We start from the raw sequence: 20,631 nt of genomic DNA on the forward strand, positions 1-20,631 counted from the left end.
TCTAAAGATGAAATTAAAAGCATGAACAAGGAGAAACTGTTACCATTTGAAGCAAAAGAGATAAGGAAAGATATTACCGTGTTGCATGAGATTGGGTTACCTCCCAAGAAGTGCTAAGTTTAAAGTCTTCTGCCAGACATAGAAAACGTTTAGTCAACTCGAACCGTATAACAGTAGCCGGAATAACTGTGGGTCTTTAAAACCAAAAAGAGCTGACAAAAGGAAACTGCAGTGAACCAAGAAAATGTACAAGACTATCATGCCCTTACCTAGTTTCTGGATAACTATCGCTAATTGCGGTTCAGGTTCAGGTTCTATGAAGGGGTCTAAATAGACTATTTTCCTCGGATGCATTTCCTCATAGGTAGGATCCAAATTATTAGGTCCTAGAGTCTGGAAAAACTCAGATAAGAACCTGGAATCACAAAATGACCTAAATAATTTAGGATCCTCTAAGTCAATTAGGTATGACTTACATAGTTGACCACAGTCAGAGTAGTGGTCATTCTGAAACAAATGTATCGATTCTAATTTCCTAAAGTACTTAGGCTTAGTATCAGAACTTAATAAGTGACACATTTGAAATCTATACGTTCCCACAATTGGAAGAAAACTACTTGGTGGGAAAACAAAGTCAATCTGGGTATCATATTCTGGGCAAACCACATCAACCAGAGGATGGGTTTTTAACGACTGAACTTTTTTCAGGACATCATTAGGTTCGGGAAAACGAGTATGAAGGTAATCTTGAAAAATGGTCGAGGCAGAGATATCAAGTCCTAAGTGTGTGGACTTTCTGAGAGTTAAAGGTAAGGCACTAGGAAAGTGATAATCACCCCCAAACTTAGAGTTTTCAGTGTCTCTAGATAGACCTCTAATTATTTCTTGAATTTCCGTATCTTCAGAGTCCTTAAAATATTCAAGAGATTTTCTAAGTTATTATCAAGTAGTGCATCTTTACTCATCTCTACGGGTCTATCTTCTTCTTCCAAGACTATTGTTTCTAAGTCGCTAGACTCTAAAACAGTATTTTCGAAATGAACCCGTTCCTCTAAACCACTATCGGCTTCGTAATCAAAAGAAAAAACTACATCGTCTAAAACGGTGGTATCTTTAATCAAATCCTTGTCCTTTTGAATAGGTGAATAATCATAAAAATTATTTGGATTTGAACTAGAAATAATATATTCACTATACAACTCAATTGGATTACTAGACTCCTGATCACTATGCCTACATATTTCAGATTCTTCATTACTGCTATCCTCATCATCATAGTACGAAGATGATTGAACCTTATCTAAATAAGTAGTGTCTTTTATTCTAACCTCGTCCTCTAGATTAGGAAAATATTCACTATTTACATGAAGGGTAAAATTGGAAACACTATTTTGGAAATTTAGATCTTTTAGAGAAGTTCTATTCTGGGTCTCTAACAAAAGCTTTTGGGCCGACTCACATGAATTCCTGACGTAATCTAGGAAATCAGGTAAAGAAAGTTCACTCATTGCATTATTTTCGTCCATAACTAAGTTATTCATTTCAGCGAACTTACGTGTTGTCTCAGCTAACTTACGTTTCGACTCAAGTAAAGAGGAATTAGCAGAATTTTTCTCGTATGACTGATGGTTGTGAGGATAGTGATTGGGCTCACCATGGTATGAACCATAACCTTGAAAAGTTTGGCGTTCCCAACCACTATTCCCACCATGGTAATAAAACTGATGATGTCCATATTCAAGTTCAGGTCGATATTCATTGTATTGGCTTCTATCATACCAGCTCGACATTCTTAATTGCAAGGGAATTCTACACAATCACAAACAAGGCTGACTCGACCAAATCAAACCTATAAAATCTAGCAAACAAAAAGCATGATGGCTCCACTTAGATTGTTTCTAGACCAGCTTCTATCTTTCGAAAGGGAATTCGTTACAATTTAATCAAACCCCTCTGGAATCAATCCGAGTCAAAGTAAGTTGAATTGAGGCGAGGGAAGCTCAGTGGAGCTTTGATACCCAAGGCCTCACCGCTATCATAAGGCGGCGCAATCACGCATTCAACTCACAGAAACCATCATGAACTTTGGAGTGTGCTTAAAGAGCAACCAATATTTTTCGAACGAGTTTCCTATTAAGCTCGTTACCCTATCGATCTCGTTCTATTCTAAATTTTAAGCTTGGGTTCGCGTTAGGTTTCGTTTTCCTAAGGCGGGCAAGAAGGGAGGGGTGATGAAATCCAAACCCTTATCTTGTATTGGCCAGGCCTTGCCCTTTACTAGGAATTTAAAAACAGTCCAAATTCATCCTCAATCAATGAATCACCTTAAGGAATACAGTAAACCCGCTAACAGGAGATTCGCGAGTGTTTCGATGGACTTACCTCCCGTCCCAGACGGGGGATGAACCGTTGAAGTCGACTCGGGGAACGACTCCTATGTCATGTACGAACCCGAGGGGCCGAGACGATATCGTAATCGTCGTCCTTCCCGGCAAACAATTTATTTATTTTTTTAATTAATAATAAGACCCTTCTGTAGGGTTAAAAAATAAAAATAAAAAAAAAATGTCCAAAAGTCCAGAATAAAGTCCAATAAAAAGTCCAAAAATTACAAAAATTATGAAAAATAAAGCTTATTTACAAATTTTATAAATAAATAAATAAAAGCTATATACAAAAAAAATAATAAAAATTAAATCCTAAAAAAAAATTATGTATTTTTTTTTTCTTCTTCTCTTTTAGATTTTAACTTTTAGCTTTAAGCTTTTTGTTCCCAAGTCCTTAGTATTCCACTTCGAACCTGTAAATCAAAGACACAAAAAGAAACGTAAAAAGGAACAAATAATAATAAATAAAAAAAATTAAACTTAAAAACAAATCTATATACAAGTCCGCGTCGGCGGCGCCAGAAATTTGATGGATTTTCAAATGATGTTGTAGTAATTTCAATGCGGTAAATAAGAGTTCGTTGCTCGGACTTGTAAAGATTTAAAAATAAAGATATATACAGAAAATATGTCACAAGATCAAGAGGAACCAGGACTCTGGATTCCAATGTGTTTCATATTCAAGTGGCCCAGAAAATAATCCTAGGCGATTATAGCTCAAAATAAAACAAATATTAACTCTATCTTTGCCAAATTAGATTCCATAAAATATTACTTGTATATTATAAGCATGCCACATCAAGCATCCCTAGAACTAAGCATGTTCCATCAAACAAAATCACAAGTAATTAATTGAAATCATAAATCAATTAAAATCGGTGCAAAAAGTGAATTAAGAATTATTTAAATAACCATATGGCTGAAAAACAGCTTCCTCCATCATCCCAGTATTGGGTTGGGTTTAGCTACTCATATTAATCATGTTCTCAAAATACATACTTGATGCTCAAAATATGATTAAAAGAGTGAAAAATATAAAACAGTGAAACTACGACCCTCTATAAGCGTCCAGAAAAGAACGATACCAGAGAACTGCAGTAAAATAACGACACTCCTCTGCTGCTGTTGATGCTGCGGAAAATAAGACTGCTCTGTGCAGTCTGTTCTTCGTGTTCTTCAAGGTCCTCTAATGGCAGCAGCAGCAGCAGCAGGTGGGAATTGCTGCTAATCCTTCTTCTTCGCTCCTCTGCGTCCCAAACCTTCCCCAAACTCTTGATAATCTTCTCTCACTTCGCACCAGCCTTTTTATATACCCAATCAGCTCCAAAAATCCCGAGAAAATCTCTTCTATCGGCGACTATTCTTTTTTTCTTCTTCTCTGCGTGTAGTTGAGAAAATCTCTCCTGTCACTCCCTGTACGCGTTTTTTAGATATAAAATTGCCACCAAACTCTTATCAAGTCTTGAACAAGACCAAGTATAGTTTACTTCAGCGTAAAACTCTCCCAGAATCTCTTAAAAATAGCTTTGAAAGTTACACAGAGAGTACGTGTCCTGTTCGGACTTTGATCGCTTCCTCCGACTTATACAACCCAATTGGTTGGGTTAAATCACTTGTAACAGGCCTGTTTAGTCTATTAGAGTCCATCCCAGTCGAGTTTGGCGATTGAGTCTCTTTAGAAATCGTCCAACAATCGAATCCTAAAAACTGTTCGTGAAACATTTTTTTTCCCGCCAAAACGTTAATTTGAAATGTGAAGAAGGATGCCCCCTAGCCAGTCCCGGTCTCCCTTTAGCAGATGCCTGGAAATGGGTCACCCCTTAGTAATTAGGTTACCCCTTATCCAAAGTGAGAGTCCGTATAGTAATTTTCTCCCACGAGCACAAAAACCACTTTTTTAGCCAATTTCGCCGCAAAAGCTTATTTCTCCAAAAATACCTACAGGGACATAAAAAGACATAATAAATATAAAATCGAGCACTAATAATATATACAATTGAGATTATATAAGACACAAAAATGTGCCTATCAACCAGAAAGACAAAGCAACCTCACAATGTAGTCTTAGTTACTGGATTACGACTCTCTCTCAGTAGAAACTTATCATCATCAACAAGCGGAGCGACATCAAAATCTATGAAGAAAGTTGAAGACGTTTAAGGTTTAGAAGCAACAATAGAAAAGAATAATTCAAAAATCAAAGTTGAAGACTTAGTTACAAAAAGTTATAAGAGCAAATGATATAAGTTGTTGAAGTTCATGATACGAAGACATCACAAGTTGCGAAGATCCAAGTTCTAAAGTCCTTCTATCATGGTCATTTAAATTTTTTTGTCTTGTAATTGTTTTGTTACCGAAAAAAATAAAAAAAAAATAAAAAAAAAAAGAGAAAAGAAAAGAAAATCATCATTACGTTCTTTTTGTTATATAATTAGTTTTTTGTTTTTTGTTCAATAAGGCCATAGGGAAGTAGAAATTTTTAAGTCAAGCAAAAAAATCGAAGAGAAGAGTTAATTGTCAAGGTTCTATGAGGTTCGATAGTTTATCATCAACAGTTGAAGACCGAAGAAGAGGTTGTTTGTACTGAGCACTATGAGAGAGTTAAAGAAAGATACAATTGGTTGCTTTGTTAGTCCACTTTCAATCTGGCACAAGATCTTTCTAGCACTGGTTTAACTCATCACACGTAATTAGTCCAGCTGTGTAGCAGATGTCCCTCTCATCTTTATCTCTCTCCTAATCTTATCCAGCTGTAAATCAGCGGACGAATCTTACAATGTTTATCTAGCTGTGTTGCGGATGTGTCTCCCCTTTTCTTTAGTCAGCTTTAGAGCTGGCACCTTTAATTTCTCTAGCATTCTAGTTACTTGGAGATAGGTTGAGAATATGTATGTCCTCATAGATCTTTGGATACTTGTGACCAAGTAGAAGTCATGGTTTTGTGGGTACACCTCTTGTAAACCCTCCTGAGATTAACTCGGTTTTATTTTTTATTTTCATGCCTTGATCGCCCTGAGTCATCGTCCGATTGTTCAACGTATGACACAATCTTAGAGTGAGTTTACCTCGAGTTCTCCCCTCGCTTTGGGTTTGTGGATGCGAGATTCTCGGTCTGGTAGTCAATATTTACTTCGTCGATTTGGTTCTTGTTTCGTCTGTGTTTGGGATCAACATATGATGACCCTTCGGATGGGATATCCTCGAAGCCGGGCACGCCTCTACTTCCCTTAGAAAATCGATCCGATGTTTCCTCATTCGAGGTGTCAGAGATGTTAATTCGTTCGTCGTCTTGCAGATGCTCGAAAGGGTTTTCCTCCTCCGGGACTTCTTTAATGGTGGTGAGTGGTACCTTCTTTGTTACTTTGCGATTTAGCCTGCGGTTTCTCAGTTCTATCTTTCTATTGCGCCTTTCTAAATTCATAATCCTCTTATCCTGTGCCTCTTGGGTTTTCTGGATGGCTGCGATGGCAGCATTAGCATCAGCGAGGTCTGAAGGGTGATCCTTTTTGGCCTCACTTTTTGCTGCTTGTCTCGGCAAGCGGCTCAACCCTCCTGGATGAGTAAGATGAATATCATCATGCTTATCGAGGGGGTTTCCCTCTCCTTCGGAGCTAGAACTATCAGTTAGTCCTTCCCGATATTGGTCATCGGGTTATCCCTCGCCTGAGATCAGAGCCTCTCCTAGATCCATATCGTCGAGTTCTTCTGTTTGGGATCCACCATTTTCTCCTTGGCTCGCACGAGTAGATCGTCGCTTCACCATTACCTTCCCTGCAACATATGCAATAATACTTAATTTGTCTTTTCTTTTAGAAAACTAGGACCCTAAATTTACAGGTCACATGCAATTACTAAGTCATAGTTCAGGCTGGACAGTTTAGTACAGGAAGAATTTGCAGTAGATTTTGGAGACATGTGAAAATATCAAAATATCCCTCTTTGCATGAGGTGTTGATGATGAAGAAAATGTGTTTTTCCAGTCCCCTCTTTTCGAGGAAATATCTCCTTCAACACGCCATACCCCTATAGGGAAAGAATCTAATTATGACGATGGGGTACGTTTTCCTATTCTAGGAAATATATCTCATCATCTTTTAACTTATGATTTTAAACAAACTTTGACTTTGATGATTGATTATATACTCATTAATTCCTCCCCTTGACTTAAATTTAAATTCTTAAGAAGGAGATTCCAAGATTACGGTGAGTTTGATGATGAACATCATGAAAAGTTCGTCTTTTTCAACTCTCATAAGGTGTTTGCTTCCTTATGTAGCCTAATGACTATCATCTCTTCCCAGCTCTTTCATGGAGGAGATCGTTTGAGCACCAAAGCGTTTAAAACTTCATATTTACTCCGATCTACAACTCTCCTGAGCTACTTGAGGAAGACTTTGAAAATCTTGAAAATAACAAGAAATCTTAAATAAAATTAGTGAAAAAACGTAGATTTGTTGATGTTGAGGTTCTCCTAGACTTTGTAGTGTGAAAACACTTCTCTTACAGAGATTATGAAAACAATATAGAGTTATTGTTAGGGAGGTAGATTAAATCTTCATACATCCCTATTTCTAGCGCCAAAATGTAGCTGCATATTTTCTGACTACTACATCCAAGCAAGATTAAAGACTAAAAACTACTTAAACATACAAGATTAAACATGAACAAGATGTAAATAGCATGAAATGTAAAGATTGACACAAGCATATAACGTGGTTCGGCCATGAAGACCTACGTCCACGGAGAAGAAGATGTTGTCTTATTGATTATAAGGTCTTACCCTTGAAAGTGTTACAGATCTCTTCTAGATTTCTCACTTTCGCTCTATCTAAATCTTTCTCAGGAAATCTCTGTAGAAAAACCATCTAAGATTATATAAGTTGTCCATCTCCTGGTATTTATAGACAGAATAAACTCGTGGTCGCTTGATCGTCCGAGTTGGGTGAGCTGTCATCCACCGTCCTAGATCCCTCGGACTCGTTCTATACCGTCCCTTGCGATGGCATACTTGGTTCTCCCTCGCTCTCCCTTGGATCGTGCTGCCCTTCTGTGGAGAACCTCGTGCTCCATCGCATTTGGATCGTAGTATAAACGTCTGAGTCTTCTATCACGATTAGGGCTGCACAAGACCCGCCCACGATACCCAAACCCACCCGTACCCAGTAAGTCCGTGGGTTTTTAATCCATACCCGCCCGTTGTGGGTGCGGGGTTGGTTATGAAAAAAAAAAAACGTTGTCTGTGGGTGCGAGGTTGGTTTAAGCTAATACCCGCCCATACCCGCCCAAAAAACCCGCAGATTATATACCATTAGATAAAACTAATCCTAGTCGTCCATTATGAAACCCTAATACTAGTAGATAGGATAACTGATAACCCTCATTCACTTTCTACACTCTTCTTTCTGTTCGGCCTCTCCTCTTCTTCCTCCTCAGTTCTTCTTCTTCACCTACGAACGACAATTACCAGAAATCTTCACCAGAAATCGACAACAACAACTTTGAATCTTCACCAGAAATCGACAACAATCGAAAAATCAACAGATTCAACACTTAATCTTCATCTGTGAACTTCCTAGATATGAATATTTTGGGGGTTTTGGTTTTTTTTTCTCACTTTATCAAGGAGAATAGAAGTTACTCTAAATACTTGAATATAAAGCGGGTTTAAACCCGTTTAAACCCATACCCGCCCAACCCGTAGCGGGCGGGTAATAAAACCCGCCCGCTGTTTATGGGTGCGGGGTTGGTTATGAAAAAAAAAACCCGCAGTATGTGGGTGCGAGGTTGGTTTTAGCTTATACCCGCCCATGTGCAGCCCTAATCACGATGCCCAACTGCCCAAGTCCTGTTTTTATCCTTCATTAATGTGGTCTTGCTTTTTAGACTTGACCGTCTGAGCAGATTAGATCTTTATACACACGCGTCATTCATGTGGCGCTTGTGCAGTTGCCTCGACTGAGACAAATCCTTCTCTCAATGAATGATTCGGTGCTCCAACCTCATCATCTCATCATATATTCATCCCTTGGGATGTTGACACGTGGCCGTCGGGTATTTTACCCACACAACAGTAGTTGAAGCTGCAAATTTTGACATTCCATATTTACCCTTAGTTTGATTTTTTTCTTTATGACATAACACAAATAAATGGTGGGCGTTAAGGTAAATTAACATCAATTCAATTGCATAAGAGGAACACTTTCTACACCATTGACAGATCTGTTTCAATACTTGATCGAAGTGAAGAAATTACAAACTGTTTTGAATTAAAAAATTAGTTAAGAAGGAAAAATTGAAGTTAATATGAGAAATTTTAATACTACAACACCCAGCAAATTGAACGAGGAAGATGATGATATATGATGAAAAAATGAAAAGGGTGATTCATACGGCCATACCTATTCAGAATGTGAAAAAACTAACAATACAAATTTGGGCTGAAATATGGAAAAAGAAATGAAGAAAACGATCGGATAAAGGGTGATTCAACGGAAATCATTGTAAACCTGATGTAATTCAGTCGGACTATTTGCTCAATATGTAGCTGAAAACGCACACGGATTGTTGGATGTAATGTCTCAATGAAATTTCGTTTCTTGGGGAGCTGTAATTTCTGGAAATCACAAATGTCACTAGCGATTTTCGGTTATAATTGTTCTGGTATTGGAGATTCAGAAGTTTCATATGATGCAATGATCATGTGTTTGTGTTTTGGGGAAAATTTCTAAGCAGAGAAGAGAAGGGTCTTAAAGTTAAAAATGCCTAAATACCTTAAGACCTTCCAGCTTTGGTAAGAATCAGCAGTAATTCCCTTTTGTTTCACCTAATAACCTGTATGCTCAACTTTTGTTTCCCTACTCATGTGTGGCTTAATGCTAACCAATGACCATGTATCACAGCATACCAGAGGCTATCTGTTTTGAGCGGCGCTCCACCGTTCATTATCAACCTAGCTGGTCACTTGAAATAAGGTAAACGCTTAGCATTGGTGCATGAACTGTTACTGTTTTCTATTATCACGGTAATTACTCAAAGTCCTAATAGTTCATTTATTAACTACTCATTGATAGTTATCTACAATAGAGAAGTGGGGAGTAGCTAACTGTTAAGTACCAAAATGAACATAAAACCACCTCTAAAAGAAGGTCATTTTCTTTCTGGCTTCTGCAGATTTTAACTTAGTTCGGACATGAATATTGGCTAAAATTACATTAATCACTTAGAAAGTAACTTTGAACCTTGTTAAAATAAAATATATTGCGAATCGAAATTCAATGGTATCTGTCTTAGTTATTGGCCGACATGAGTAATCCATCTTATAAGTACAACTAGAATCTTAGTTGCCATATTTTTTTAGTGTGTGTTGGCCTCTTAAATCTTATCTCAGCAAATGGTCAACAAATTGAAAATTTGCAAGTTGTGATGAAACTTTTGTCTCCTGTCATAAGATCCAATTTATACCCAACCATAAGAAGTTGACTATTGTCACTCAACTGCTGTACAAACACAATGGCTTGTAATAAACAAAGTAATATTCCCCTTAACTCTTCGTTGCACTATAAATATGGGAATCTAAGATAACTCACAAAACGAACATCTCTTTGATGTGTGCCCTTGGTCAAACTGTAACGAAAGTAACTTGTCTTTTAACAAATATTGAGGTCCATTGCCTCTGGAAAATAATAGTTGTAGCTAGAATAGGTGAAAGTAAGGTACTGATCAAAGTCTTGTTGTTCACACTAAATTGCACTCAAATCACAGAAAGTTGTAGCTAGTTACAATCAACCTCCCAAAGCCTTTGACATCTGTATCTGTAGACTAAAATGAAGCATATATCCCCATCCAAGACCTCTTGCTGGTGGAGCTAGGTTGCAGATTTTGCTGACTGGAAATTAACTAAAAGTCTTCCAATTCAAACGAAACAAGATTTTGTTATAAGTACACTTCTACTTAACTAGTGAATCGTCAGCCAAGATCCAAAACTATTCTTCTTTTAAAATGTCGCAGCGAGTAAAAGTTTCCACTGATGCTTTACTAGTACTGTTGGCATTGCTGTTACTTTCATCTTATGGTGTTGTTCTTTTTGCATATGGTTCTTCTTTTTCTTCCACTAATACAAAACAACATTTACAAGTTGTAGGAGTAGAACAAGAAGTATATGCTCTTTTGAAATGGAAATCAAGCCTTGTTAACCAAAATCATTCTCTCCTCTCTTCTTGGAAGCTGAGTTCTACTGCGAGTACAACAAGTACTCCATGCAAGTGGCTTGGAATCACTTGTAACAATGAGGGAAGCGTCGAGGAATTGAATATATCAGGCTTGGGTTTACAAGGTACATTCCATAGTTTCAACTTCTCATCTTTCTCTAACTTGGTTAGTCTTGACTTGAGCAACAATGAACTCTTTGGAACCATTCCTTCCCAAATCAGTGATCTTCCAAAACTCACCTACCTTGATTTTTCAATTAATAAACTTTCTGGACATATTCCACCACAAATAGGTTCTCTCACAATTTTGCATTATCTAAACCTTTCTCAAAATCAAATTAGTGGATCAATTCCTAAAGAAATTAGCAATTTACATTTTCTTACTGACTTAGGGTTGTTCACAAACAATTTCACGGGTTCCATTCCCACCTCTATATGCAATCTGTCTAACTTGACCAGTTTGTCGATTTATGAAAATCAAATCTCTGGTGTCATTCCTCGAGACATCGGAAGGCTAAGTTCTCTTACTCTCTTAGATTTGTCAACAAACAATATCACTGGTTCAATCCCCACTTCTATAACCAATCTGACTAGCCTGCACACTCTTTACCTATTTGAAAACCAACTTTCTGGCATCATACCTCGAGAAATTGGTAGGCTAAGGTCTCTTATGTTCTTAGCTTTGTCCAAAAACAGTATCACTGGTTCAATCCCTCCTTCATTATGTGATTTAAACAACTTGAACTCTTTATCAATTTTTGAAAATAACCTTTCCGGCACCATACCTCTGAATATAGGAAAGTTGAGGTCTCTTACCATGTTATCTATGCATAATAATAATCTCATTAGTTCAGTCCCTACTTCTTTAACCAATCTGACTAGCCTGGACACTCTTTACCTATATCGCAACCAACTTTCTGGCATCATTCCTAGAGATATAGGAAGGCTACACTCTCTAACAAGCATTGATTTGTCCCAAAACAATTTCACTGGTCCAATCCCTACTTCTATATGCAACTTGGTCAACCTTACATTTTTAAATGTTGGGAGAAATCAACTTACTGGTGCTATCCCTCAAGATATTGGAAATTTAAGGTCTTTAGGTGCCTTATCTATGGAATTGAACAAACTCACCGGTTCAATCCCTGCGTCGATAGGTAATTTGAGTCAGTTAACCTTTTTAGCTCTTTCTGGAAATGATTTTACTGGTTCATTACCAATAGGATTCAACAATCTAACGGAGCTGACAGTATTGTATTTGAGTGAGAACATGTTTTCTGGTTATTTACCACCGAACCTATGTCAAACTGGAACACTTGAAGAATTTGTAGCAGGTAATAACTTTTTCACGGGTCCTATACCAAGAAGTCTTAGAAATTGCACCAGTCTTGTATTTCTCGGGTTTGAAAATAATGAACTGGTAGATAATGTAACAGAGGCATTTCACGTGTATCCATATCTAGATAGGTTTACTGTGCAATACAACATGTTGTATGGTGAACTGTCAAGAGACTGGGGTGATTGTCAAAATCTTACATTTTTAGATTTCTCAGGGAACAATATTACCGGTAGTATACCATCAGAAATGGGCAAGTTGAAGATTTTAAATGAATTTTATCTTGAATCAAATTACTTAGTAGGGGAAATTCCTGTGGAGTTGTTAAAACTGTCCTCTCTGATCAAGTTAGATTTGAGTAATAATCAGCTTTCCGGTACGTTGTCTTCTACAATTGGGATGTTATCAAACCTCCAATATCTCGATCTATCAGCAAATAAATTCACCGGATCAATACCCAAACAGCTAGGGGAATGTTCAAACTTACTCTCTTTAAATTTGAGTAGAAACAATTTCAATAAAAGCATCCCGTCCCAGATCGGAAACTTGGATTCATTACAAAATTTTTTAGATCTTAGTTACAATGAGTTGAGTGGAGAGATGCCATCAGCTCTTGGAAAACTAAGAAAACTAGAAACACTAAATGTTTCCCACAATAAGCTCTTCGGCTCAATTCCATCTTCATTTGATCAAATGCTTAGCTTGACCAGTGTCGATGTTTCCTACAATGAGTTGATTGGTCCTATTCCAAATATCAAGGCCTTTGAGGATGCTTCTATGGATACTTTGAGGAACAACACATGGTTATGTGGTAATAACTCTAGAGGTTTAAAACCATGTAATTCCTCGGTTTTTATTGGAAGAAAAGAGGCCAAGCATAATAAACTTGTGCTAGTAATCCTACTTCCTTTGTTCGGTTCCTTGTTTCTTTTATTCATACTCTTCGCCATTTTATTCGGCCTTCGAAAAAGATCGTTGAGAAATGTGGCACCTGGAAATCAACCTAGTACTACTAATACCGGAAGAAATCTATTTTCCATTTGGCATTACGACGGGAAAATAGTGTTCGAAGATATAATTGAAGCAACCGAGGATTTTGATACTAAATATTGCATTGGAACCGGAGGATATGGAAGCGTTTACAAAGCAGAGCTGTCAACAGGTCAAGTTGTTGCTGTGAAGAAGCTTCACCCGTCCGATGATGATTCTGAGATATCTGATCTTAAGTCATTTGAAAATGAAGTTCAGGCATTAACAGAAATCCGACATCGGAACATTGTGAAACTTTTCGGTTTCTGTTCTAATCTTGAAAGGAGGATCTCATTTTTGGTCTATGAGTTCGTGGAAAGAGGAAGCTTGAAAAATGTTTTATGCGATGGGGAACAAGCTGTGGAGTTTGATTGGATAAAGAGGGCAAGGTTTATCAAGGGAACAGCTGATGCACTTGCTTACATGCACCATGACAGCATTCCAGCAATAGTTCACAGAGACATATCTAGCAATAATATCTTGTTGGACTCTGAATACGAAGCTCGAGTTTCTGATTTTGGTACGGCCAGGATTTTGAAGCCAGATTCATCAAATTGGACTTCACTTGCTGGAACCTACGGATACGTTGCCCCAGGTACAGCCTTCTAACTAATGCTTTTGTGATTTATTGTTATCAAGGTACCATTTTTCTGAAATCAGCAAGTAACTCACTTCCATTTATTGGTTAATGATGATGTTTGCAGAGCTTGCCTATATAATGAAAGTGACAGAGAAATGTGATGTTTACAGTTTTGGGGTGATCATATTAGAAGTACTTATGGGGAGCCATCCATCTGAAATCATCACATTACTCTCGGAAATTCTTCTTTCATCTCCATCATCGAGTAAATTGGAGCAAAACATAAGGTTGAGAGACATCTTGGACCCATGCATTGGAACCCCAGCTGATGTCGTGAAGAAAGAAATAATGTATATCATGAAGGTTGCATTTTCATGTTTACGGGGTGATCCATCCACTCGGCCAACTATGCAAGAAGTATCAGTGGAGCTATCATTGTCAGCACAGAGCAGAGAAGGTTTAGCAAAGCCTTTTGAAATGATTACACTGGGAGACATTCTGCTATCATAATAATTTTTGTAACCAAGAGACATTTTCTTATTTTCTTTTCATTTGTTTCCTCTTCTTAAGTTAACCAGTTATGATTATATCTTTTTCAATTGAAATCTTTTCTATCTGTGATTCCCATGCATATTCTGTAATATACAATATCATACACCATTGAAAAAACATGCAAATGTATCAAGAAAATTTTACATCCAAGAGGGCTGCGCTTCTTATAATAACCCTCAACTGTAGAGTTGCATGCACAAGCGGCACAACTTATCCAGGTTATAATTAATTAATCACTCTTCAAGATTTTCAGTACATGGAATATATAAACCATGAAAGCTCTCAACACTTAACTTAGCCCAACATACATGTGCTCGGGTATCCATCTCGTGTATATGGAGTGTAAAATTGAAAGTTTGGTACTAACAGGCATGTCCTACTCAGTCCCCTGGCATGTCCACCGGTCCTGTCTTTATGTTGCATCCGTGTTTGTGAGGGTAAGCCTTTAGACTTTAGAGTTACAGCAATAGAAAGCTGGATGTTGTGGCTACAGAAAGATTGGGTCCAGTAAGTAAAGGAGATGGAGAAAGCTAAAACAACTCATATATAAGTTTGTTTACAGACTTTTCGATTAATATAAGTTTGTTTATAAACGAAGACCAAATTGTGAATCTGTGATTCAAGCTAGAGTCATGACAGTGTCTATCAGCCAAAGTTGGGAGTCTTGGGGACCATCTATATATATATATGAAACGAAAATCTAATGTTACTAGTTGAATATGGAAAGATGATGAAATCAGGATCAAAATCTATTAAGCTTCTGGGTTTACATATGGAGCCATTTTGTCTTTGTTGACGTCAATAGTCAATAAGCAGGACAATAACAAACTTCCAATTACGAAAGTTATTCAGAGAGAAATGTCAAACAGATCCTTTTCCATCTTTTTCAACTGAAGTGGGAACATTTATTTTAACTCCCAAATCTTCCTTTCCGTATGTAAAGAAATCTAATATATATATATATATATGAGTGAAATGAAATCTACTATTACTAGTAGTTAAATATATATATATATATGATCCAAAGTGACGGTGTCTATCACCCAAAGTTGGGACTTGGGAGTCTTGGGACCATCTACATATATATATATAAGTGAAATGAAATTTCTTTTTGTTTTTTTTTTTAAAAGAAGAAGTTTCATTATTAATACACAGGAACTTTGTTTGGGTAACGAGTCCCCACGAGTCATTCATAACAATTACATTAAGAAAATCAGGATGAGTGTGCTCCCATACGTGGGTTGATGTTCTGTTACTGATTCCAATCCCCTGTTGTAATTTCTTTTTTGCTGCAAAGTCTGCAAGTCCATCCGCCGCTTGATTCGCTTCCCTATATGTGTGTGTTATCACATAAGCCTGTAGTAAACGAAGATGTTGTTGTATTTCTTGTAACAAAGTTCGTATGATCCAAGGTGCCTCAGAGGGGTCCTTCGAGACAAGTATTAACAGCGCCGTTGAGTCTGTTTCGAAATGGATGGTGTTCCATTGTTTGAGGGCCGCCATCCTCACAGCTAGTAGTAATGCCCATGTCTCTGCCACAATTGTCGTTGTTTTGCCAAGTGGTGTTGCCATAGCCATATTCACTGTACCATGTTCATTTCTGCAGATCCAACCCGCTCCAGCGATCTCCGGTTCGCCTTGATTGTTCATTTTGGACGCTCCATCAGTGTTGATTTTGAGCCATTAGTTCTGGGGGCCTTCCATTGAACCCAAATCGTTGTCGACCTATCCCGCTGTTGCTGTTGTGTAGCGTGTTGGTTGCAGATATTGTGTTGGACTGCCCATTTGTATTCCTGGCTGAGGCGTAAGTCTATATGAAATATTTGTTTCGGTGTTTGCATTATGCTGTTGTAGACCTTAGCATTTCTTGCTAACCAAATATTCCACATTGAATAACAAGCCAGCGTGAAATCCTCCTTCCTTGTGTGCAGTTCCAGAAAAGACTCAAAGTTGACAGGTTTTTGTATCAGAGCTGGTGTTGTTGTTCTTCCACCTAACCCTTGGTTCCCAGATTGGCTTCTAGCGCAATGTTGTTGCTGGGCAATGCTTGTTGGCCACGGGTGAGGTGGTAGTGCAATGCTGTTGTAGACATTGTATTGGCTGGCCAAGCTGTTTACATGCCTACACATCATTTCCCAAGTCTCCCTCGCTCGTGGGCAGTCAAAAAGGAAGTGTTGCACTGTTTCTGGATGCTGCTTGCAGATAGGACACATGTTGGAGGTAGTTACGTGTCTATAGTGCAGAGCATCAAACGTTGGTAGACCATTGTGGCTGACTTTCCAGAGGAAAAGTCTGATTTTTTGGGGGCAGTCTGATTTCCAAAGAGTGTTGTACTTTTTCTCCATGTTGGTTGCACTCATCTGTGGAGGTTGGTTGGTTGTTGCGGTTGTATTTTTGAGAAGCAACGCATAACCGCTTTTAACCGTGTACTGCCCCTTTTTGGCATGAGGCCAAATTGGTTTATCCGGAGTAGGTGGATTTGGGATATGAATGGCTCGTATTGCACTACTGATGCTAGTGGGGAAAATATTATCCAACAATTCAGTATTCCAATTGAAAGAGTGTGGTACCATCAGAGAACTTACTAGGTTGTCTCCCATATGTCCCAAGTTTGGTATACTTTCATGCAGTGGTATCCACTTTTCTTTAATAGTAGTAGAATTTCCATCCCCAATCTGGACCGCACAATTTTCCTGCACAAAATGGGATATTTTTGTAATATTTTTCCATGCCGGGCTGGCATTTGCCTTTGGAAGTTGCAGTCTTCTCAAGATCGATTCCATGCCCAAGTATTTGCTCCGATAGAGAGTGTTGCAGATTGTGTTTGGTTTTTCATGAATTTACCACACTTGCTTTCCCAAAAGTGCAAAATTGTGTTTCCTGGCGTTTCTGATTCCCAAACCTCCTTGTTTTATTGGTAGGTGAAGCTTCTCTTTTCCTACCATATGCAACTTCTTTGTCGCCTTATCATGACCCCAAATAAATTTCCTCGCAATCTTGTCTATTTTGTGGTGCACATGGACCGGAAGCAACTACGTTTGCATAATGTGATTGGCTGTAGGAATTAGGCTTGGGTTTATGAGTAACCATCTTCCCGCCTGGTTGAGACATTTTGCCATCCACCCTTTCGCTTTCCTTTCCAATCTTTGAAGTAGTTGAGCAAAAATTGGTGACGAGTTTCGTCCACTCTTAAAATCCACTCCCAAATATTTTAGGAGGATTTGCCGTTGTTGGAATGTTGAACATCTGAGTGAAGTGAAATCTAATATTACTAGTAGTTAAATATAGAAAGAAGATGAAATCAAAAATCTATTGAGGTTTTGGGTTTACATATGGAGCCATTTTGTCTTGTTGACTACAATAGTGAACAAGCAGGACAATAAAAAACTTCCAATTACGAAAGTTAATTTCTAAATTATGAGGCTTGTCTGGCCTGGCCTGTAGCAGAAAAAGAGCCGGGCTGCTCGGCCTGGCGCAATTACACCCCTATTCGGAAATACCTAGGTGGAAAAATCGTGATTCAGTGATCAACTAACAATACATTATAAGAGAATTAACACACATGCCTATTGGTCTGCGACATGATTATTGCTCTCTCGGTACCTATTATATTGACGGAGTTTTTAGATTTTATTTGTCCTCCTAGATGGGCGAAATCATTTTTCTAAGATATTTCTTTTTTTTTGAATTTGTATTATGTTGGCACAAAATTTTAGACTTTGCCGCAAAATTGACAAACTATGTTGTATAACTAACATTTGGTTGGATGAATATGAGGTTGGGACTTGCAAACATATCATCTGAAACAGCTTTAAATACGCGTAAAAGGATGCAAACCAGCCATGCCTAATAAAGACGGACGAAGTCATTGATGAAAACAGTCCCCACACGGGACTAACAAACTTGTCTTTGAAATTTTGGGTTCAAACAGTTAACCAGTATGGACCCTTACCTAAACATTTATGTAGAAATCAAATGTCCCAAGAACCTATTCAAACTGCACATTTTACTCTGAGTTGGCATGATATTTCGTGCCAATTATTTGGCGAAAATAGTAGAGTCGTCCGATCTCAATGAATCTCTCCAATTTGATGGATCAGATTTCGCCAAAAAATGGTTGCGACCGAAAACTTAAAGTTGGATGACCGCCTAAGCCATAATAAGGCATGATTGTTTTTGAGGGATAGAAAAAAGAGTTACGATACACACACCGAAAGGATCTCCCGTGATCTGCACCGCGGAGAAATCCAAGGGCTAGCCCTGCTGGAGAATTGCAAGAGGTGGGGTCCATCACTGTTTTTTTTTCTCTCACACCATGCACTCAGTGCACATCACGGGAGACGGTTTGGGCGTGTCATCCAAACTACTGACATCAAATATGAAAGTCAGATTCTAACATTTAAAATAATTCTAGTAGGCTCTAAAGTCTAAACCTTATTCTTTGCATTACAGAACCTTAATCATGAGATCGTGGCACTTGAATTGTGGGACAAAATATATAAATTAGGATTTTTGTTTTGGGAAAACAAGAATCTAAGACCAATGAAGGAATGATTCTTCCTCCTGTTTTGTATGTTTTTTCAAATCACACAGATCTGTTTATATGGGGTTATCACATGGATACATTTATGGCAAACTAAAACAATTCTAAATTAGGACTATCAAGATTATTAAATCTAATTTTTACTACTTGAGTCAATGATATTTGACCTAGGTTTAAGGATGTGATTTTTAATTGGCTTACTATCATAGGGTTGTTTTGAGGATTTAGGATCAAATTAGAGGGTCTAAGAATCAGTAAACACTTAAATTTGTAGGTTGGTGGTGGTGGAATCTATGATTACTTAGGGAAAGGAAATGAAGAAAAGTCATTGAAAATACTAATAAAAAAACAAACCACTTATTTTTCTTTGTCAAGAAAATGTGACTAAATTCCACTTCTTCCTTAGTCAAATATTGCTGTTTTCCTTTACATAATTGCCCTCCTCCTGTTAAAAAAATTTCTTTATGTTCTTTCTTAGTTTTAATCTCATAATTTCTGTACTAAACATTTGTAGATTTTTTTTTGCTTAGTCTTGTCATTATAGCCTTAAAAAAAAGTGAAATCTCTCGATATAAAATGACAGAAGCTATCTAAATATACTCCCTCCGTCCCACCGTTAAGTGACCTATTTGGTTTTTAATTTTGTCCCATCATTAAGTGACCTATATCACTAAACAAGAAGATATTTTTAAAATTAGCATTTTAATTGATTATAAGAAATATAAGAAATATGCATAATATGATAGGCATGTTTATATTCGTTACGTAGGTGTTTTAAAATGCTTTCCAATGGTATAAAGTTTGCGAACATCCGTAGTGTAGTTTGAGAGATAAATCATTTCAAAATTTCATTAATTATTATCCATAAGGATATAATTGTAAAAAATGCTTAAAAATCTTTTTTTCCTTGCTTGCCTTAAAATTTGTGCAAACTTCAACTAGGTCACTTAATAGCGGGACGGAGGGAGTATCATTTAGAGCAAGTTTTATGATGGAATTTAAACTTGGAAAAAATGTGCGATGTCAAGTGCAATGGATTTCAAGTTGGTGTCGTATATACTTTTCCCAAATCATGTTTCATTTTTTTTTTAAGCATACAATTTATTATAATAAATTTAGTTTACAATTTGTCGTGGGAATGTGGTATCCACAGAGTCTTGAAATAAAATGTGACTGATAAAGGATGGGATTGCCTGGTCCCAAATTTTGGTTGAAAAATTTCCTGCCTGGTTTCCATCCGCTGCATGGTTTGCCAATCCGTCCGCTGCTTGATTTCCTTCCCTGTAGTTGTATTTTATGAAAATATTTCCTTCCATGTTTCATGGTGTGGAATGATGTATGAAATCCTAATATACGATAATCTGATTAGCGTTAAACAAAATTCTAAATAGCGTGTTAAATGACCAAAAACGTCATTTAAAATAACATTAACCATGCAAATATTTTAGTCATATACCATTGACCAAGTCAAAATGCTGTTCTCTTTAGCGTTAAGCGCTGTTTAAGTTAGGGTTTCTATGATTCCATCATAAGACTTGAGCTTTCATGAACAATTCCTAATGATCAGATGGCATGGAAGACGAAAGATACAATTCTTCCGCCATAAGACATGATTTTACTACCATACGGTGATACTATCTGTTTATTTAATTTCCTTGTAAATTATCGAAATTATCAACAATAATTTCGTATCACGACTTTCAAGTCATTACAATAAATAAAAAATTCCACCATTTATGTTATTGCTGATACTTATTTATTTTTTAGTTGTAGGTGAATAATAATTTCTGACGGATATCTTAAAACATCAAAATAAAATCGAAACAGGAAATTTATTAAGAAAGTTTCATATCCTTTTAATTTTAGTATCTTAATAAATTTTAAATGATTACCAAAATACAATAGTAAAAGAAAATTATTTCAAAGAGAATTTAATTTTAATATCTTAATAAATTTTAAATCATTACCAAAATACAGTAATAAAAGAAAATTATTTC

General features: G+C 37.2%; 1 protein-coding gene across 1 annotated transcript; it reads left to right on the forward strand.

Moving 5' to 3' along the window:
- Positions 1 to 10,385: 10,385 nt before the first annotated feature.
- Positions 10,386 to 14,187, forward strand: LOC113327983 (probable leucine-rich repeat receptor-like protein kinase At1g35710). The gene is made up of 2 exons (XM_026575086.1): positions 10,386 to 13,554; positions 13,664 to 14,187. Exons 1-2 carry the CDS (start codon positions 10,386 to 10,388, stop codon positions 14,047 to 14,049), a joined length of 3,555 nt encoding a protein of 1,184 aa, XP_026430871.1. The 3' UTR covers positions 14,050 to 14,187.
- The last annotated feature ends 6,444 nt before the right edge of the window (positions 14,188 to 20,631 follow it).

The sequence above is a fragment of the Papaver somniferum genome, unplaced genomic scaffold (genome assembly GCF_003573695.1).
Source record: "Papaver somniferum cultivar HN1 unplaced genomic scaffold, ASM357369v1 unplaced-scaffold_107, whole genome shotgun sequence".
Taxonomy (NCBI): domain Eukaryota; kingdom Viridiplantae; phylum Streptophyta; class Magnoliopsida; order Ranunculales; family Papaveraceae; genus Papaver; species Papaver somniferum.